This window comes from Ylistrum balloti, unplaced genomic scaffold (assembly GCF_031769215.1).
Source record: "Ylistrum balloti isolate Yb309-2 unplaced genomic scaffold, AGI_CSIRO_Ybal_v1 Utg370998, whole genome shotgun sequence".
NCBI lineage: Eukaryota > Metazoa > Mollusca > Bivalvia > Pectinida > Pectinidae > Ylistrum > Ylistrum balloti.
This window is the reverse complement of record NW_026782557.1, coordinates 297,034-316,304: the sequence shown is the minus strand read 5'-3', so window position 1 is coordinate 316,304 and position 19,271 is coordinate 297,034. Positions and strand designations below refer to the sequence as shown.

At 35.3% G+C, this 19,271-nt stretch overlaps 1 protein-coding gene across 1 annotated transcript in view; it reads right to left on the bottom strand.

Moving 5' to 3' along the window:
- Window positions 1-19,271, bottom strand: part of LOC132559926 (uncharacterized) — a 47,705-nt gene that overhangs the window by 10,009 nt on the left and 18,425 nt on the right. The window contains exons 10-20 of the mRNA XM_060224558.1: window positions 17,707-17,814; window positions 17,024-17,201; window positions 16,595-16,824; window positions 12,204-12,274; window positions 11,350-11,975; window positions 10,848-11,247; window positions 10,129-10,202; window positions 8,568-8,951; window positions 7,268-7,687; window positions 2,006-2,118; window positions 302-636 (exon numbers count right to left, since the gene is read on the bottom strand). Coding sequence (XP_060080541.1) covers window positions 302-636; window positions 2,006-2,118; window positions 7,268-7,687; window positions 8,568-8,951; window positions 10,129-10,202; window positions 10,848-11,247; window positions 11,350-11,975; window positions 12,204-12,274; window positions 16,595-16,824; window positions 17,024-17,201; window positions 17,707-17,814 — 2,939 coding nt within the window. The remainder of the gene's footprint in view (window positions 1-301; window positions 637-2,005; window positions 2,119-7,267; window positions 7,688-8,567; window positions 8,952-10,128; window positions 10,203-10,847; window positions 11,248-11,349; window positions 11,976-12,203; window positions 12,275-16,594; window positions 16,825-17,023; window positions 17,202-17,706; window positions 17,815-19,271) is intronic.

Here is a 19,271-nt window from a genome sequence, read left to right as displayed (position 1 = left end):
ATGACAGCCTACAAAAAGTATCAATATCACAACATCAGATTCATATCAATTTATCATGTAAATGCAATAAATGTTCTTGTCCAGAATTGGAAAAACACTTCCAGGTTGCTCCTGCAATATATTAAAGTGTACTCTTCAGAAATTCTAAGAGGATTGACAAACTACATCAAGCAGTTTTTACCTCTAGGTCATAATCATAGCAATACAACTACAGACATTACTAAATTATAATTGTTATACACCTATAGCAATTGTCACCTCAGAAATAAATCAAGATGACAGAGGCATTAGCAGATCTCACCTTAAAAACATTCGGATTTCGTCTTCATCTCCTATTGGTACTTCCATCTTCTCATCTAAATTCACAATATCTTGAAACGTTTTAACTTTGTGTTTCTTCACCTTCATGATTTCCCGCTCCAGTGCCAGCCATTTTGTAGGAATATCTCTCTTCCATTGTGATTGATATTTGGCAGCTTCTATAACAGCATCAAGGACGTCATCAAACTTGGTGTCACTTGCATTGCTGTTATCGACACAAAAGTAGTTCATAATCTGGCCTCTGATTGGTTTAACAATATCAAGAGAAGTGATTTCGGCGCAAATTCTTTCAAATTCACGTTCTTTTTCTTCCTCCTGAAATTGAAATACCTCAAATTTTACAGTGTTGTAACACTCTAGCTATCATGTAAAATCAAGGTTTTAGATTGTTTTTTTCCCCTTTTTTCTTGGTTTTCAAGCAAACAAGTGATTTCAGTTTTGTGATACTTCATCTCAGCAATGATTTTTGATTAGGGTAAAAGTGACCTTAATATGAGAGAAGAAATCTAATGTTTCAGTTTATGATTGTTGATAAAGATCGTGGATTTTTTATTGTTCAAATTTCTAAAATCAAACTAAAACTTGAAGAAAGAATCTTATAACTTTCACTGGGCCCAAGAAATTTAGCTATATAATTTGATATAATAGCTTCAATGTCATCAAGGATTCACTTTTAAATCTAAAACGGGATTAATTTTTTGTGATTTTAACAAACAGAATTGTGAAAAATACAATCATTTAAAAACAACACTATTATTATACTCAGTGTGCCCTCCATCTTGTCTGTATGATTACCTATAAATACTCATATCATACTCAGTGTGCCCTCCATCTTGTCTGTATGATAACCTATAAATACTCATATCATACTCAGTGTGCCCTCCATCTTGTCTGTATGATAACCTATAAATACTCATATCATACTCAGTGTGCCCTCCATCTTATCTGTATGATAACCTATAAATACTCATATCATACTCAGTGTGCCCTCCATCTTGTCTGTATGATAACCTATAAATACTCATATCATTCTCAGTGTGCCCTCCATCTTGTCTGTATGATAACCTATAAATACTCATATCATACTCAGTGTGCCCTCCATCTTGTCTGTATGATAACCTATAAATACTCATATCATACTCAGTGTGCCCTCCATCTTGTCTGTATGATAACCTATAAATACTCATATCATACTCAGTGTGCCCTCCATCTTGTCTGTATGATAACCTATAAATACTCATATCATACTCAGTGTGCCCTCCATCTTGTCTGTATGATAACCTATAAATACTCATATTATACTCACTGTGCCCTCCATCTTGTCTGTATGAGTACCTATATATACTCAAATTATACTCACTGTGCCCTCCATCTTGTCTGTATGATAACCTATAAATACTCACATCATACTCACTGTGTCCTCCTTCTCATCAGTATGAGTACCTATAAATACTCATATTATACTCACTGTCCCCTCCTTCTTGTCTGTATGATAACCTATAAATACTCGTATCATACTCACTGTGCCCTCCTTCTCGTCAGTATGAGTACCTATAAATACTCATATTATACTCACTGTGCCCTCCTTCTTGTCTGTATGATAACCTATCAATACTCATATCATACTCACTGTGCCCTCCATCTTGTCTGTATGATAACCTATAAATACTCATATCATACTCACTGTGCCCTCCATCTTGTCTGTATGAGTACCTATCAGGATGACAGGGGGTCCCTTACACTGTCCATTACACTCAGAGTACGTAGCAATAGATTGGAGCCAGAATAGTATTGGTTCTAAAATCAGAATTACACATTTATAAGATCAGGTACAAAATTTATGATCCTGTGTTTTTATCAACATAGCAAACAGCAAAATAAAAAGCAAATCATGGCAAATTTCTTAACATTTTCTTCAAGTTAGTAATGTCAATAGAATAGAAGTCCTTATAACACAATTAGTAGAAGATTAGAGTGTGACGTTTCAATGACTACACGGTCACCTTCATCTTATAACACAACCAGTTGAAGATTAGAGCATGATGTTTCAATGACTACACGGTCACCTTCATCTTATAACACAACCAGTTGAAGATTAGAGTGTGACGTTTCAATGACTACATGGTCACCTTCATCTTATAACACAACCAGTTGAAGATTAGAGTATGATGTTTCAATGACTACACGGTCAACTGCATCTTATAACACAATCCATGGTCATTGAAATGTCAGATTCAAACCTTCCACAGGTTGTGTTATAAGAAGTTCACTATATTAATCATGGCAAAGTACAAATTGAATGACCAAGTTTCTCCATTCATCAACCCAATAATAAGCTTCAATCTGTCTTTATACAATAAGTTTCTCCATTCATCAACCCAATAATAAGCTTCAATCTGTCTTATACAATAAGTTTCTCCATTCATCAACCCAATAATAAGCTTCAATCTCTCTTTATACAATAAGTTTCTCCATTCATCGACCCAATAATAATCTGCAATCTCTCTTTATACAATAAGTTTCTCCATTCATGGACCCAATAATAAGCTTCAATCTGTCTTTATACAATACGTTTCTCCATTCATCGACCCAATAATAAGCTTCAATCTCTCTTTATACAATAAGTTTCTCCATTCATCAACCCAATAATAAGCTTCAATCTGTCTTTATACAATACGTTTCTCCATTCATCGACCCAATAATAACCTTCAATCTCTCTTTATACAATAAGTTTCTCCATTCATCGCCCAATAATAAGCTTCAATCTGTCTTTATACAATACGTTTCTCCATTCATCGACCCAATAATAAGCTTCAATCTCTCTTTATACAATAAGTTTCTCCATTCATCGCCCAATAATAAGCTTCAATCTGTCTTTATACAATAAGTTTCTCCATTCATCGCCCAATAATAAGCTTCAATCTCTCTTTATACAATAAGTTTCTCCATTCATCGCCCAATAATAAGCTTCAATCTCTCTTTATACAATAAGTTTCTCCATTCATCAACCCAATAATAAGCTTCAATCTGTCTTATACAATAAGTTTCTCCATTCATCGCCCAATAATAACCTTCAATCTCTCTTTATACAATAAGTTTCTCCATTCATCGCCCAATAATAAGCTTCAATCTCTCTTTATACAATAAGTTTCTCCATTCATCAACCCAATAATAAGCTTCAATCTGTCTTTATACAATACGTTTCTCTGTTCATCAACCCAATAATAACCTTCAATCTCTCTTTATACAATAAGTTTCTCCATTCATCGCCCAATAATAAGCTTCAATCTGTCTTTATACAATACGTTTCTCCATTCATCGACCCAATAATAAGCTTCAATCTCTCTTTATACAATAAGTTTCTCCATTCATCGACCCAATAATAAGCTTCAATCTCTCTTTATACAATAAGTTTCTCCATTCATCAACCCAATAATAAGCTTCGATCTCTCTTTATACAATAAGTTTCTCCATTCATTTAACCGAATAATAAGCTTCAATCTGTCTTTATACAATAAGTTTCTCCATTCATCAACCCAATAATAACCTTCAATCTGTCTTATACAATAAGTTTCTCCATTCATCGACCCAATAATAACCTTCAATCTCTCTTTATACAATAAGTTTCTCCATTCATCGACCCAATAATAAGCTTCAATCTCTCTTTATACAATAAGTTTCTCCATTCATCAACCCATTAATAAGCTTCAATCTTTCTTATACAATAAGTTTCTCCATTCATCGACCCAATAATAACCTTCAATCTCTCTTTATACAATAAGTTTCTCCATTCATCGACCCAATAATAAGCTGCAATCTGTCTTTATACAATAAGTTTCTCCATTCATCAACCCAATAATAAGCTTCGATCTCTCTTTATACAATAAGTTTCTCCATTCATTTAACCGAATAATAAGCTTCAATCTGTCTTTATACAATAAGTTTCTCCATTCATCAACCCAATAATAAGCTTCAATCTCTCTTTATACAATAAGTTTCTCCATTCATCAACCCAATAATAAGCTTCAATCTGTCTTTATACAATAAGTTTCTCCATTCATCAACCCAATAATAAGCTTCAATCTGTCTTTATACAATAAGTTTCTCCATTCATCAACCCAATAATAAGCTTCAATCTCTCTTTATACAATAAGTTTCTCCATTCATCAACCCAATAATAAGCTTCAATCTGTCTTTATACAATAAGTTTCTCCATTCATGGACCCAATAATAAGCTTCAATCTGTCTTATACAATAAGTTTCTCCATTCATGGACCCAATAATAAGCTTCAATCTGTCTTATACAATAAGTTTCTCTATTCATCAACCCAATAATAAGCTTCAATCTGTCTTTATACAATAAGTTTCTCCATTCATCAACCCAATAATAAGCTTCAATCTGTCTTTATACAATAAGTTTCTCCATTCATGGACCCAATAATAAGCTTCAATCTGTCTTGATACAATACATTTCTCTATTCATCAACCCAATAATAAGCTTCAATCTGTCTTGATACAATACATTTCTCTATTCATCAACCCAATAATAAGCTTCAATCTGTCTTGATACAATACATTTCTCTATTCATCAACCCAATAATAAGCTTCAATCTGTCTTTATACAATACGTTTCTCTATTCATCGTGCAATAATAAGCTTCAATCTCTCTTTATACAATAAGTTTCTCCATTCATCGCCCAATAATAAGCTTCAATCTGTCTTTATACAATAAGTTCCTCCATTCATCAACCCAATAATAAGCTTCAATCTGTCTTTATACAATAAGTTCCTCCATTCATCGCCCAATAATAACCTTCAATCTGTCTTTATACAATAAGTTTCTCCATTCATTTAACCCAATAATAAGCTTCAATCTGTCTTTATACAATACGTTTCTCTATTCATCGTGCAATAATAAGCTTCAATCTCTCTTTATACAATAAGTTCCTCCATTCATCAACCCAATAATAAGCTTCAATCTCTCTTTATACAATAAGTTTCTCTATTCATCGTGCAATAATAACCTTCAATCTGTCTTATACAATAAGTTTCTCCATTCATCGCCCAATAATAAGCTTCAATCTCTCTTTATACAATAAGTTTCTCCATTCATCAACCCAATAATAAGCTTCAATCTCTCTTTATACAATAAGTTTCTCCATTCATCAACCCAATAATAAGCTTCAATCTGTCTTTATACAATAAGTTTCTCTATTCATCGTGCAATAATAAGCGTCAATCTCTCTTTATACAATAAGTTTCTCCATTCATCGCCCAATAATAAGCTTCAATCTGTCTTTTACAATAAGGGCTACATGGTTATATTGGTCAACAAGCTTCAGAATATATCAAGAATAGAGTTATTGCACATGCTGGAAGAGCGAAAAACACAGTAACACCTCATTTAAAGCTCTGGATCGTCAGTCCACCAGGGCAAGGTCTTTCATTCAGTTTGTGTTCAAGCCTAGCAAACACATCAATGGAAACAGATTGAGGAGCATGAAAACAAAGCAAGTCCCCTGAATCAGTATTAAATCTACAAGCATGTACACGGTAAACGAGTGTATTCTGGACAACTTATATTTGTAATCAGCATGTACACGGTACACAAGTGTATTCTGGACGACTTATATTTCTAATCAGCATGTACACGGTACGCGAGTGTATTCTGGACGACTTATATTTCTAATCAGCATGTACACGGTACGCGAGTGTATTCTGGACGACTTATATTTGTAATCAGCATGTACACGGTACGCGAGTGTATTCTGGACGACTTATATTTGTAATCAGCATGTACACGGTACGCGAGTGTATTCTGGACGACTTATATTTGTAATCAGCATGTACATGGTACGCGAGTATATTCTGGACGACTTATATTTGTAATCAGCATGTACACGGTACGCGAGTGTATTCTGGACAACTAATATTTGTAATCAGCATGTACACGGTACGCGAGTGTATTCCGGATGACTAATATTTGTAATCAGCATGTACACGGTACGCGAGTGTATTCTGGACAACTAATATTTGTAATCAGCATGTACACGGTACGCGAGTGTATTCCGGATGACTAATATTTGTAATCAGCATGTACACGGTACGCGAGTGTATTCTGGACAACTAATATTTGTAATCAGCATGTACACGGTACGCGAGTGTATTCCGGATGACTAATATTTGTAATCAGCATGTACACGGTACGCGAGTGTATTCCGGATGACTTATATTTGTAATCAGCATGTACACGGTACGCGAGTGTATTCTGGACAACTAATATTTGTAATCAGCATGTACACAGTACGCGAGTATATTCTGGACAACTAATATTTGTAATCAGCATGTACACAGTACGCGAGTGTATTCCGGATGACTAATATTTGTAATGAAGCAGTGATCTCAGCTATTGCAAAGTTTTAGGGTCAAGGCCACCATTACAATAAAATAAAAGTATTTGTCAGGACTCCAGTGGCCTTATTCCTGTAGCGATTTTATTGTCAGGACTCCAGTAGCCTTATTCCTGTAGAGAATTTAATCAAACTTAACTTATAGTCATTTTCACATGAAAATTTGGATTCAATATCAATGATATGTCTTTGCCACCATTACTATAACAAAAGTATTTGTCAGCACTCCAGTGGCCTTATTCCTGTAGCGATTTTATTGTCAGGACTCCAGTAGCCTTATTCCTGTAGAGAATTTAATCAAACTTAACTTATATTCATTTTCACATGAAAATTTGGATTCAATATCAATGATATGTCTTTGCCACCATTACTATAACAAAAGTAATTCTCAGGACTCCAGTAGCCTTATTCCTGTAGAGATTTTAATCAAACTTAACTTATGTCCACTTTCACACGAAGATTTGGATTCAATATCAATGATATGTCTTTGCAAACTATGTCAGTTTTGACAATAATTCAGAATAAGATATACTTACGGTGATTCTTTTTCTCTTGATATTCTTTGACATTGAAACACAGTAAGTAAACAGCATCCTTGCTGAGGAAGACATGATGAGTATCATAGAAAACCTTCTCTCCACCAAAATCCCACATGGATAAGTAGGCAATATTGTCCTTTTCAGCTGCTCTTCCAGCTAACCGCAGTTTGTCTGCTTCGTCAAGGATACAGTCCACATCTCTCTTCACATAGTCTGGTATTAATATCTCACCAGTTTTTTTACCAACAACGTAGTTACTTTTCACAGGATGGGCCGTCTTGGAGAGGTTGATAGGCTGGTTTATATCAATCTGTTCAAACTTATTCTCAAGTGTATTTGCAGGAATCGTGGTAACTGGAGGTGTCACTGGCACATCGATGGATTCTCGTGAAGAAAAATGTGGTACAGAGTCTGTCTCTAAAATGTTACAGTGAAAAATGTCAAGTTACGTATAATTAACTAGCATGAGTATCAGGGAAACTGATGAATGCCCATCATAAGCAAGTTTACAGGACAGAAAATTTCAACAAAGGGCAATAACTCTATATAAAAAGGGATTTTGGGCCCTGAATTAAAAAGACTGCTCATCATATTAGTATGACCAATGTATAGAACAATTTCATTATCTTAGTTCAAATGACAGCAAAGTTATGATCCAAACATGATAGGATAGACAGAAAGTCTAATATCTCTTTGTAATATATTTGACATTCTTATTCAACTTTTTTACCACCATATTGACCTAAATTTTAGACTATGCTATATTAGTGTATAACTATGTCAATTTTTATCTGTTTGCTATATTAGCATGTATGTATATTAGGCACCTGCCATTAAATTGATGAAATATTTTTGCAATTGTAATTGTGCATTCTGTGATAATTTTAATTAATGTATCTGATACTTTTGTTTTGTTCCTAAGATTAGTTTAAAATCCCTTTGTTGTTTTATATGTAGTTTGTAGTGTAAACTTGATTCATGTAGGTAAATTTGTAGATTTTAACTAATATTATTTAACTAACCAAAGGACCATGTGAAAGATTAGCCGTTGGCTAAAAAAAGTTTACTATTATTATTATTATCATTATTAAAGTTGAACGCACATAGCAACAACTATATGCAGAAAAATTTCTAGTAGCGCCATATACTGCATCCCTTACTACTGTTTATAACCAAGACAATGGACAAACAGATATAAAGGGTTATTCACCCTACCACAGTGGATGTTACACAGAGTTATCTACCCTACCTCTGTCTATAAATGATAGACAATAATACATAAACTTGCTAATCCTACCTGCTCCTTCTGCCATGTTTTCCTCCTCCTCTGGTTGCTCCTCCTCTTTCTCCTCAACCTCTGTCCACATTGGTTTGCCATAAACTGTTGCGCATGCTAGTTTCTGCAAAGCAACTACATGCTCTGTCTGTCCAAGCTTCTCTTTTTTTTTCGTCGTGGTGTCAATTTGGTAACTGTGCACAAATACATCAATACCATCTGTACCATTAGTATTACCAAATTTCTTGTCCTTGAGCATATTTTGACAAAGTGTTGTCTTGCCAACACGATCGTTGCCCACCACCATCAGGCGGATGTTGGAGGACTGATAACTTCCTTTAGAAAGAAGATTCATATATTTGTCCACCAATTCCTTCCTCATACCTTTAATTGCCCTTGGTATCACTGAATAAAAACCATAAAATGAACACATCTAAGTATAACATTTAAGATAATGATCGTTTAGAATTGAATCTACACATATCAAGTGACAGTTAGTTGCTGCCTAACTAGATCTCGCACATGAAAACTAAAAGATAGCAATATGGTCTCCTGTGTCATCCTAGAGTGGATTACTATAGAAATATAAACATCTGAACATATTGTCCACTGTAATCATGTTTTATTATTATTAACATCTGAACATATTGTCCTCTGTAATCATGTTTTATTATTATTAACATCTGAACATATTGTCCTCTGTAATCATGTTTTATTAATATAAACATCTGAACATATTGTCCTCTGTAATCATGTTTTATTATTATTAACATCTGAACATATTGTCCTCTGTAATCATGTTTTATTAATATAAACATCTGAACATATTGTCCTCTGTAATCATGTTTTATTAATATAAACATCTGAACATATTGTCCACTGTAATCATGTATTAATATATTGTCATGATTTACTAATATAAACATCTGAACATATTGTCCCCTGTAATCATGTTTTATTAATATAAACATCTGAACATATTGTCCTCTGTAATCATGTTTTATTAATATAAACATCTGAACATATTGTCCTGTAATCATGTAATCATGTTTTATTATTAAACATCTGAACATATTGTCCTCTGTAATCATGTTTTATTAATATAAACATCTGAACATATTGTCCTCTGTAATCATGTTTTATTAATGTAATCATGTTTTATTAATATAAACATCTGAACATATTGTCCTCTGTAATCATGTTTTATTAATATAAACATCTGAACATACTGTCCCATGTAATCATGTTTTATATAGCTCTATATTACTCAGATTTTATACCACATCAGTCAATGTAGCTCTATAGTACTCAGATTTTATACCACATCAGTCAATGTAGCTCTATAGTACTCAGATTTTATACCACATCAGTCAATGTAGCTATATAGTACTCAGATTGATACCACATCAGTCAATGTAGCTCTATAGTACTCAGATTTTATACCACTTCAGTCAATGTAGCTCTATAGTACTCAGATTCTGTGGTACTCAGATGCTATAATGCATCAATAATGTAATTCTGTTATAGTACTCAAATGATAAATTACACCAACTACATGTAGCTGTATTGTACACTGACATACCTGCTCGTTTTACAGGTGTACTTTCACGACTCTTCAACCTTTGCATCTTCATAGTTTTCAAAAATACTCTATACCTGTTTAAGAAATATCATGGTGTCGGTGACAAGTCAAAAAAGAAATAAAATAAATTCAAAATAACATTTCCAGAGTTGTAAGTGAAAGAATTTATCAGGCTATAAAGGTTTAATCATTTACATCTATCATTTGTACATTTTTAAGAAACAGCTTTTCTGTACGCTAATGAAACACTACAGCAATTTTTTGGATGGTTCAAGGTTTACCAAAACACTTAAAGCAAAAAGATTTTTTTCCCCAAGTCTTTCTCTAAATTTTCCATGTTTAAGGTATCTATTTTAAGATACCTATTTTTTTCACAATTCTACTCTATCCTTAGTAGTAAAATAATAGTAAAATCTAAAACACTTTGAAAAGAACAAACTTTACCGCATCAACATTCATGTTGAGATCAGAGAACAATATATTCTGTAATACTTTATGATCATAAACCAATTAACATTTAATGATATTCAAGTTTATCAAAGCCAATATAAGCCAAACGATTTTAAAAGGTCTTCATAAATAACGGAAATTCTCAATAATATTGTATTAAGATTTTCAATTCCAATGAGTAGATTAATCAGACTTAATAGATAATAAAATTAAATTCAAGTATTACAATAAAAACTCTGCTTTAGTTTTATGAAAAAAACACATCTTACCATGTGTCATATATCTTTACATTTTTGCTGCTGTTTTTTCTGTTTTTCTGTTTTTCGGCCTCAAGGTCACTGTTGTTGGCCTCAGAAAAGGACACCCATGTTTTGCTCTTCTTATCAAACCAGCACCACCTAACATCTTCCTGTGTGTAAGCCCTACTTTCTGTGGCATCAGAATAAGCTCCAGGTGTGGTATTAGTTTTAGAGTTCACACCAAGTTGATCATCAACATTTGATGTAGTTTGAGGTGTAGCAGTTGTTCCAGACATGACTGGGGATGTCACACCGTGAGGAAAGTCTGGGGTTGATACGGGCACAGTATCAGTGTACACTTTAGGAGAACCTGGTGTATTCTGCTTTGTGAAAGGCGTCTTAACCTGTGTTTGTTGTGCTCCGAAAGGTCCTTGAGTAAAAAACATTAAAAACAAATTTTAAAGACATTTCTAAACAATTAACTACATCATTAAATAACAGAAAAAATCATTCCACAGGATTTATTACTTACCGACTAGATCATGTAGTTCAGTTATTTTTCTTGACATTGCAAAATCAACAGATAAATCAGTCTGCTGACTAAGTGACTTTGGGTCACTGGTCTCCTGTTGATGTTTTTGTGACCCTGATATATCCGTAGGTATGTCTGATTGAGGAGCTGATGTCACTGTTGGCCGAAAGACATGATGATTACTGTCTGGACTTGACGCTGTAGGGGTATCCATGAAGAGCTTATCAGGATCTGCTGCAGATGATGCCATGAGACTACTCACAGGTGTGATATTAGATGATGCTGCCAGATTTCTCACAGATGTGATGTTAGATGATGCTGTGCGACTTTTCACAGGTGTGATGTTAGATGATGCCGCGAGACTACTCACAGGTGTGATGTTGGATGATGCCGCGAGACTACCTTTCACAGTTTTATAACTCACAGGTGTGATGTTAGATGATGCCGCAAGACTACTCACAGGTGTGATGTTAGATGATGCCGCAAGACTATACACAGGTGTGGTTTTAAGAATAGTTGCTGAGGTCACCACTTCTGCATTGTGTGTCTTAGGCGGTAAAGCTGTATCTCTGGTGTAAATAGTTGTGGAAGGTACCACAGGGTCATTTCCATCCCCAGCAGGCTCCCTACAATGACAAAGAAATAATAGGTTTTAAACAGAAGTCTAACATCTTACATATTCTTTCTATTTAAATGATAATGCCTCTTTGTCATGTCTAAGGTCAAATAGAACAGTCCACATCAGGTTCTTGGATTGTCTTGACAAAAATGGTTTAATATAGTATCATCTGACAGAATAGAACTGAGCCAAAATCAATCAGAGCCTGAACTGTTCATCAACTGAAGAACCTTACCATATCTGGACGTCAAACATTCCCTCAGCTCCAAATCTGTACCAATTACAATGTCCATTTGGCCATCTTACCTACAATAAGGACATAGTCATTAAATTTAGATAAAATTATTAGCAAATTTTTTTCAAAAAGGTTGAAAAATCACAATATGTTATTTGGTTTTGGATTTTATACCTAGACTTATAACTGAATACCTTCACAACACAGAGAATGTCATCACAACACAGAGAGAATGTCATCACAACACAGAGATAATGTCATCACAACACAGAGAGAGTGTCATCACAACACAGAGGGAATGTCATCACAACACAGAGAGAATGTCATCACAACATAGAGAGAATGTCCTCCTTACAGAGAGAATATCATCCTTACACAGATAGAATGTCATCACAACACAGAGAGGATGTCATCACAACATAGAGAGAATGTCCTCCTTACAGAGAGAATATCATCCTTACATAGAGAGAATGTCATCACAACATAGAGAGAATGCCATCACAACACAGAGAGAATGTCATCACAACACAGAGACAATGCCATCACAACACAGAATGTCATCACAACATAGAGAGAATGTCCTCCTTACAGAGAGAATATCATACTTACACAGATAGAATGTCATCACAACATAGAGAGAATGTCATCACAACATAGAGAGAATGTCCTCCTTACAGAGAGAATATCATCCTTACATAGATAGCATGTCATCACAACACAGAGAGAATGTCATCACAACATAGAGAGAATGCCATCACAACAAAGAGAGAATGTCATCACAACACAGAATGTCATCACAACATAGAGAGAATGTCCTCCTTACAGAGAGAATATCATCCTTACATAGAGAGAATGTCATCACAACATGGAGAGAATGCCATCACAACACAGAGAGAATGTCATCACAACACAGAGACAATGCCATCACAACACAGAATGTCATCACAACATAGAGAGAAAGTCCTCCTTACAGAGAGAATATCATCCTTACACAGATAGAATGTCATCACAACATAGAGAGAATGTCATCACAACATAGAGAGAATGTCATCACAACATAGAGAGAATGTCATCACAACATAGAGAGAATGTCCTCCTTACAGAGAGAATATCATCCTTACACAGATAGAATGTCATCACAACACAGAGAGAATGTCATCACAACATAGAGAGAATGTCCTCCTTACAGAGAGAATATCATCCTTACATAGATAGAATGTCATCACAACATAGAGAGAATGTCCTCCTTACAGAGAGAATATCATCCTTACACAATATCATCACAACACAGAGAGAATGTCATCACAACATAGAGAGAATGTCATCACAACATAGAGAGAATGTCCTCCTTACAGAGAGAATATCATCCTTACACAGATAGCATGTCATCACAACACAGAGAGAATGTCATCACAACATAGAGAGAATGTCATCACAACATAGAGAGAATGTCCTCCTTACAGAGAGAATATCATCCTTACACAGATAGAATGTCATCACAACACAGAGAGAATGTCATCACAACATAGAGAGAATGTCCTCCTTACATAGAGAGAATGTCATCACAACATAGAGAGAATGTCCTCCTTACAGAGAGAATATCATCCTTACATAGAGAGAATGTCATCACAACACAGAGAGAATGTCATAGAGAGAATGTCATCACAACATAGAGAGAATGTCCTCCTTACAGAGAGAATATCATCCTTACATAGAGAGAATGTCATCACAACATAGAGAGAATGTCCTCCTTACAGAGAGAATATCATCCTTACACAGATAGCATGTCATCACAACACAGAGAGAATGTCATCACAACATAGAGAGAATGAGAGAATCATCACAACATAGAGAGAATGTCCTCCTTACAGAGAGAATATCATCCTTAGAGAGAATGTCATCACAACATAGAGAGAATGTCATCACAACATAGAGAGAATGTCATCCTTACACAGAGAGAATGTCATCACAACACAGAGAGAGAATGTCATCACAGATAGAGAGAATATCATCCTTACACAGAGAGAATGTCATCACAACATAGAGAGAATGTCATCACAACATCCTTACACAGAGAGAATGTCATCACAACACAGAGAGAATGTCATCACAACATAGAATGTCCTCCTTACATAGAGAGAATATCATCCTTACATAGAGAGAATGTCATCACAACATAGAGAGAATGTCATCACAACACAGAGAGAATATCATCCTTACATAGAGAGAATGTCATCACAACACAGAGAGAATGTCCTCCTTACAGAGAGAATATCATCCTTACATAGAGAGAATGTCATCACAACAAAGAGAGAATGTCCTCCTTACAGAGAGAATATCATCCTTACACAGATAGAATGTCATCACAACACAGAGAGAATGTCATCACAACATAGAGAGAATGTCATCACAACACAGAGAGAATGTCCTCCTTACAGAGAGAATATCATCCTTACACAGAGAGAATGTCATCACAACATAGAGAGAATGTCATCACAACATAGAGAGAATGTCATCACAACATAGAGAGAATGTCCTCCTTACAGAGAGAATATCATCCTTACATAGATAGAATGTCATCACAACACAGAGAGAATGTCATCACAACATAGAGAGAATGTCCTCCTAACATAGAGAATATCATCCTTAAATAGAGAGAATGTCATCACAACATAGAGAGAATGTCATCAAAACATAGAGAGAATGTCATCACAACATAGAGAGAATCCATCCTTACACAGATAGAATGAGAGAATGTCATCACAACATAGAGAGAATGTCATCATTAACGGGAGAGAAACCTGCTTACCTCCAGACACAGTCAGCACTCGAGGGTGAGAATGTCCTCCTTACAGAGAGAATATCATCCTTACATAGAGAGAGAACAACATAGAGAGAATGTCATCCTTACAGAGAGAATATCATAGAGAGAATGTCATCACAACAAAGAGAGAATGTCCTCCTTACAGAGAGAATATCATCCTTACATAGAGAGAATGTCATCACAACATAGAGAGAATGTCCTCCTTACAGAGAGAATATCATCCTTACATAGAGAGAATGTCATCACAACATAGAGAGAATGTCATCACAACATAGAGAGAATGTCCTCCTTACAGAGAGAATATCATCCTTACACAGATAGAATGTCATCACAACATAGAGAGAATGTCATCACAACATAGAGAGAATGTCCTCCTTACAGAGAGAATATCATCCTTACATAGAGAGAATGTCATCACAACATAGAGAGAATGTCATCACAACATAGAGAGAATGTCATCACAACAAAGAGAGAATGTCCTCCTTACAGAGAGAATATCATCCTTACATAGAGAGAATGTCATCACAACACAGAGAGAATGTCCTCCTTAGAGAGAATGTCATCACAACATAGAGAGAATGTCCACAGAGAGAATCCTCCTACAGAGAGAATATCATCCTTACACAGATAGCATGTCATCACAACACAGAGAGAATGTCATCACAACATAGAGAGAATGTCCTCCTTACAGAGAGAATATCATCCTTACATAGAGAGAATGTCATCACAACATAGAGAGAATGCCATCACAACACAGAGAGAATGTCATCACAACACAAAGACAATGCCATCACAACACAGAGAGAATGTCATCACAACACAGAGAGAATGTCAGAATGTCATCACAACACAGAGAGAATGTCATCACAACACAGAGAGAATGTCATCACAACACAGAGAGAATGTCATCACAACATAGAGAGAATGTCATCACAACATAGAGAGAATGTCCTCCTTACAGAGAGAATATCATCCTTACATAGAGAGAATGTCATCACAACATAGAGAGAATGTCATCACAACACAGAGACAATGTCATCACAACACAGAGACAGAATGTCATCACAACATAGAGAGAATGTCATCACAACATAGAGAGAATGTCATCACAACATAGAGAGAATGTCCTCCTTACAGAGAGAATATCATCCTTACATAGAGAGAATGTCATCACAACATAGAGAGAATGCCATCACAACACAGAGAGAATGTCATCACAACACAAAGACAATGCCATCACAACACAGAGAGAATGTCATCACAACACATAGACAGAATGTCATCACAACACAGAGACAATGTCATCACAACACAGAGACAGAATGTCATCACAACATAGAGAGAATGTCATCACAACACAGAGAGAATGTCATCACAACACAGAGAGAATATCATCACAACACAGAGAGAATGTCATCCCAGCACAGAGCTACTGTCATCATAGCACAGAGACAATGTCATCACAGCACAGAGAGAATGTCATCCTTACACAGAGAGAATGTTACCCCAAAACCATTTCACAAGATATCTCTTTGTGAATATAAAGCAAGATTCTTTGTATACCCACATGTACCAGTCCACTCTGCTGAACATCATACACAACTCCAACATTTTCTGGACCTCCGTCCTGAAAGCCCCACTGCCAATCATCACCACGACAAACCAGACAGCCAGGTGCGATGAGGTCGTCCTCCATCAGGATTCGTTGTTCAAAACTTGTTTTGACCTGTTTTTTACCGTCATGATAACTGTATTCTTTACGAATTCTTGTCAGGTCCCATTCTACTGTCACATGACCTACAGAGGAAAATCTTATCAATAAGAAGACTAAAGGTCAGACAAAGAGGGCAGAGGTCAATTATTAATTGTCTTTTTTCCTCTTCCTGATGTTTGTTTTCCAATTAATTCACTTTGGACTATATGATTCACTTCTGTTGTTGAATATGTTTTAGACAGAACTACCTCAAGCTAACCTACAATAGGTTTCAGTTCATACCTGGCTTGCGGGAATGCTTAACAATGGTGCCAGGGCCCTCACCATCCTCATTACCACTGTCCCATTGCGGACCCCTCATAACTCGCGTGCCCAAATTAGGTGCTGAACCATCCATGAACTCTACATCCTCCTGCACAACATCAGCCAGTTTATATTGGAGGAGGTACATCATATCATCCTGAAATAAAGCCATGAATATTTTAGCTAGCCGAGCTGTGATTGATTGAAGGGTCCCAGCGTTGCCAATGGTGAAGTTATAACTTCATGACATCATATGCATTATATTATTCATTATGTTCATTGGGCTTAATTTTCATTACTAATCAAAAAATAGTTATTTCATTAATATTAGATTTCATGAATAGCTCAATAAATTTACATATACATATGTTAGCAGTTCGTTGACAGATTCATGGATTAAAAGTAACCATGAAATCCAAGAAAATAAATCACCACAAAATTTAATGATTTCACAGTATATCAGTTTGTTAAGTTACAGCAATATTATCACTTAAATATTGATGACATCACAACAACGGTCACATGATATAGTCTCAGAACGAATACTGCATTCTGTTATCATTGCAATGCAGAATATGACAACACTGAATCTCAAGGTTTTGGAACATGTTCACTTTTTGCTAACTCTAATATCTTATCTTAAATTTTTAACCAGTACTCACTATATCGCTCTGATCAACATCATTTTCATAACTGGTCACAACATTTTCAAATTCCCTCCTGTTTTTCCAATTCAGAGAGAAATGTCTACGCATACGAGTCACTGCAGCCTGCCAAAAACAGAGAACTTATCATAATCAAATGCGAAAATAAGTGAAGCTTAACCATATTTCTGTCTAGACTGTCTGGAAGGCTGCTGGCTCTGACATGACAAAATCTAGTTTTGAGAGAACTTGCCCAAGAGATCTCTCCATCATTTCTTCAAAGTCTCTTGAGATACTGGCGAGGTCCCTTCTGCTTGGAAATCAGTAAGTATTGTACCTGGCTAAAAGGACCTAAATATAATTCAGACCATCAAATATCTTTGACCAACATTATCTGTAAAATTCTGAAACATGTTTTACTTTCTAACATCATGAAGAATGCTGATAATCATTCTTTATCCATCACAGCATTCCGTTAAAAACCCTCCTGCTAATCCCAAATGGTAAAAAATTGGTTGATGATGTTTTAATTCAGATTCTTACAAACAAACTGTTGTTCTTATGATGGATTTCAGCCATTGTTAAAGTTATTAAAGTATTAAAGATAAAATTAACAGAAACAAAATGTCCTCATTGCCAGATTCCAAACAGTTGTTCTAGATGTTGAATCATCCAACACTGTACTCATTAAATCAGGAGTACCTAAAAGGTCAGTCCTTCGATCAAAGTGATTTTTCTTCTCCATATTGTAGATGGAATCTCTTCATCTGTCAGGCATTTTGCTAACGATATGATGATGTATTTCACAGCTACATCCAATAAAGATGCCATCTCTCTCCAAAAAACCTCAACATCATTGCCACTTTGGAAGGCAAATGGAGAATGGTGTTCTATCAAGGAAACATCTCTCCGGGCATAAAATCCCAAAAATCTCAAACTACACTATTACCTTTGTCATGGTCAGGTGCGAACTCATGTAGATTTGGCTTAGTACCTTGGAGTTACAACCTAATCTAAACAAGCATATATACTAACAATGTTGGTAATTCCTTTAATTTTCTAAGGTAAAACCAAAAAATATCATTGACTAAGATCAAGGAAAAATGCTGTAAAGCCCTGCCCCTGCCAAAGCTGGAATATACGAGCTCAGTATGGGAGCCTAATCATAACAGACAAGATCAAGATGGCGCACATCCACTGCCAGATTTATAACTAATCACTACCTAAATACATCCAGTGTTGGTGACATGCTAGACCAATTATAGCACCTTATCCTGACTAATATGTACAAGGTTGTCAACAAACAGTTATCTGTAGTCTGTCTGATGGCTGATTCTTGTCTGACTAATATGTACAATGTTGTCAAAAAACAGTTATCTGTAGTCTGTCTGATGGCTGATTCTTGTCTGACTAATATGTATAAGGTTGTCAATAGACTGATAGCTATCTGTAGTCTGTCTGATGGCTGATTCTTGTCTGACTAATATGTACAATGTTGTCAAAAAACAGTTATCTGTAGTCTGTCTGATGGCTGATTCTTGTCTGACTAATATGTATAAGGTTGTCAATAGACTGATAGCTAT